Here is a 3285-nt window from a genome sequence, read left to right on the forward strand (position 1 = left end):
CTATATTTTCTGTTTAATCTAATCCTTCTACATTAACAGCAGTTAACATTAATACCATAGTACACTTTTTCACTACTTTTTTTTATTTTCAAATAGTCCCAAGCTAATTATTTGTTGCTAATTGAGTTTAATTGCTAATTGATTTCACAACGCGCTCAGGGAATATTCACCGTATGTTGTGTCAGAGACGTATGCGTGAGACCCTCTTTCTCTACATTACACGGATACTTACACACTGATTTCACACTGTTACGCGCCTGCAGTAAATACGCATTTAGTCGTCTTGTTTATTTGTCTTATTTTCCTAAATATTGCAGCGAGGCCCTTTTGACATTTTCCTTTCAGACTAAACATTTCAGACTAAACAATTGGCTTTAACAAGCTGTTATTTGCATGCTGTGTGCAAACTCGGTGATAAGTCAGTGAATGAATGACAGAGTGCATCGGTTTCTTCTCTGCTACATAAACACACACACACACACACAAACCCCCGATATAATGAGAGGATCACAAACAGGCACACAATGGCTGAGAGGCCGCCATATGATTAAATCAATTCATTGTGAACACAAAACCATTCGGCTGCGTTTACTCATCATTAAACTTCTTTATGGATGGAATCAGACGTTTCTATCTAAACTGAAGGTTTATGTAAGCCGGTCGATATCTTTGTTATGCTCGTTGTTTCCCGCTTGATTTCATTTTTTCTTGTGCCTCACTACTGTCCACACCACAGAAGCTGAGTCTAGTTTTAAGTCATGGCGATTAAAAAATGTTTTATGTATGTTAAAGGTCCATTCTTGGTCCATAATACAACTTCTGCCACTCCCTGAGTGTCCACCCTGAACATCAATGTGGTTCTAAAATGGCCAAAACTGTGTTGCATGCTGATTTTAAAGGGAAAGTTCAGATCTTTTTATTTATTTCTGTGTGAGTTTTGGCTGGGTGGTACCACAAAGCTTGTTTTGATCAGATACTAAGTAATACATACTAAGACTTTTTGAAAGCTGGAGCGACGTCACTTTTTTTATGTTGCTTTCAAACGCCTTTAACAAGTATTTAAACCTTTGAATCGGGGGCAAATTGGTCTGATTTCTTTCAAAAATGTGGAAAAAAGGCAAAGAGCAACTTGATCCATGTAATGCAGGAAATAAGTAGATTTACGAAATGATTTTAAACAAAGCGAGGGTAAAATGTTGAGGGGGGAAAGAAGGAAAAAGCAATATGGAAAACTAAACTAATAGTCGGATATTTGTATTTATCAGTGAAATCTGATTCGACTGGCAGGATTCTGAGTCGGGTACGGCCCTAGTTATCACAACATTTATCTCCGTGGATCAAATAAAATCTTTGTCAGTAACATGGACTGTATAAACCTTTTTAATTTGACGTTAACGTGCTAATAGGTCTCTTTTCTGTTGCAGTGTTTGTTATTCCTGCAGCTGACAGGAATAAACCGAACTGATCCCAGGAAAGGTCTTTTGATTATTGGTTGTTTTTTGGCGATTTTGAACAAGCTTTGACCACTTGTTTTTTTTTTAGGCTCTGCGGAGAAGCATGTGATGACTCACGCCAGGCAGAAGGGTTCCCTCGGGCAGAGCGACGGCAGCGCCGAGTGGTGGGACAACTCCCCCCTTTGGCCACATGGTGGCAATATGGGCGACGCCTGGCCTGAGCGCTCGCTGCGGTTCGGGAGGACCAAGAAGATAAGTGAGATCATCAAAAAGAGGAAAGACATGGCCAAGAAGGTGAACGACAAAAGAGGGCGGACGGAAAAATCAGATCAGCACAGAAAACTCGACCGGAGGCGCGAAAAGAAGCGTGACAGGAAGTTGTATCCTCTGCGCGGGAGGGCCGGGATTTCAGATGGGGAGGGGCTCAGCTGTCACGTCCTGCTTACGCGATTGGAGGAAAGCATCCGTGCACAGAGTTCTGAAGAAAGAGTGCAAAAGGACGAACGCCGACATTTATCTCTCAAACCCAGAAAAGGGAAAAGCAGTGAAAGAAAAGAGGCATTACCAAAAACCAAATCAAAGTCAAGCAGCCCAAGTCACGTCCCACAACCTCGTAAGCGCAGACTGGCCTCGCTCAACGCGGAGGCGGTGAACAGTCTGCTGTTTGAAAGAGCTTCTGACCCTCCGGCGGCAGCTAAACAGGCCCGCAGACAGGAAGAGCCCACAAACGGAGGGGTACCTCTGGACGCTAATCCGACCAGGAGCGGCGTCCCTGGAGGTCTGAAGGCTTCCCGAGGAAACATCAGTAAATCCTCCGCGTCTCACAAACTTGAACTGTGCCAAAGCTCAAAGCAGGTCAAGAAGGCCCGAGCCAGCCGGGCAGAGAGCGGCGGGATGAGTCATGAGAGTCTGGACGCCCCCGCTCCCAGACGACTGGCGGGACTCAACGCTGCCGCCCTGCTGAAGTTAACCAGCTCCTCTGCTACCAGTAAACAGAGAGTGAAACCCACGGCGACCGTCACGTCGGACTGCAAGGCTCCTGTCGCAACCCCAAAACACTCCAGAGTCAAAGACAAAGGGCATTCACAGAAGCAGAAGAAAAAGGTCGCTCCGCTGCACAGCGGCTGCAACGCCTGCAGGAAGAAGGCGGACTTCGAGGCCAAAGTGGAGTGGGAGACCGGCAGCTGCACCCATCGACTCACCAAACCGGGATACCAGTCGCGCAGCATGCTGGCGTATCCGCTAAAGCAAGTGAAGGAGGAGCAGCTGGAGACCGAACTGAGCCCGTATTACTGCTGCCCCCCGGAGGGCTCGGTGGAGTACTGCCACCGTCTCGCCTTCTTCCTCGGCCAGCAACCGTACGGAGAATCCGACGATCAGCAGCTCGGCTCAGCCATGCCTCCTGTGAAGCGCGAGTGCCTCGTAACCTCACCGTCTCTGACGCATTCCCACCCGCACACGGCTCTGACCCTCAGCCCCCACCCCTGCCTCTGCACCGCCGACCACTGCTTCTCCAGCTACTACGTCCACATCGCCCACCCGACACACACTGGAACAACGTCAGCGGGCCTGGCCTCGCGACCTCTGAACTTTGCCCCGCCCAGTTTATGCCCCAGTCGGATGACTGGTTCCAAGCTGCTGGACCCGAGGGTGTCCCACGGCTCGGGGTTGGCCCACGCCGCCTACTGTAACTCGGTGGCGTCGCCCTGTTACGGCGACGCCTGCGGGATCAGCGGTTACACCTACAGAGCGATGCCTCCAGTCACCAGCAGGGGGTGTTCGTTCAGCACTGGATGCACTGGATGCACACACAGCATCAAAACAGGTGAGT

The 3285-nt window shown here is 48.9% G+C and overlaps 1 protein-coding gene across 1 annotated transcript; it reads left to right on the plus strand.

Annotated features, from left to right (window-relative positions):
- Window positions 1–1548: 1548 nt before the first annotated feature.
- LOC121964600 lies at window positions 1549–3279 on the plus strand (the record flags this gene model as incomplete). Its single annotated transcript, XM_042514805.1, has 1 exon — window positions 1549–3279. A coding segment is annotated over exon 1 (1717 nt), but the record flags the coding sequence as incomplete, so codon positions are not given.
- Between the last annotated feature and the right edge of the window lie 6 nt (window positions 3280–3285).

The sequence above is a fragment of the Plectropomus leopardus genome, unplaced genomic scaffold, assembly GCF_008729295.1.
Source record: "Plectropomus leopardus isolate mb unplaced genomic scaffold, YSFRI_Pleo_2.0 unplaced_scaffold16298, whole genome shotgun sequence".
Lineage (NCBI taxonomy): Eukaryota > Metazoa > Chordata > Actinopteri > Perciformes > Serranidae > Plectropomus > Plectropomus leopardus.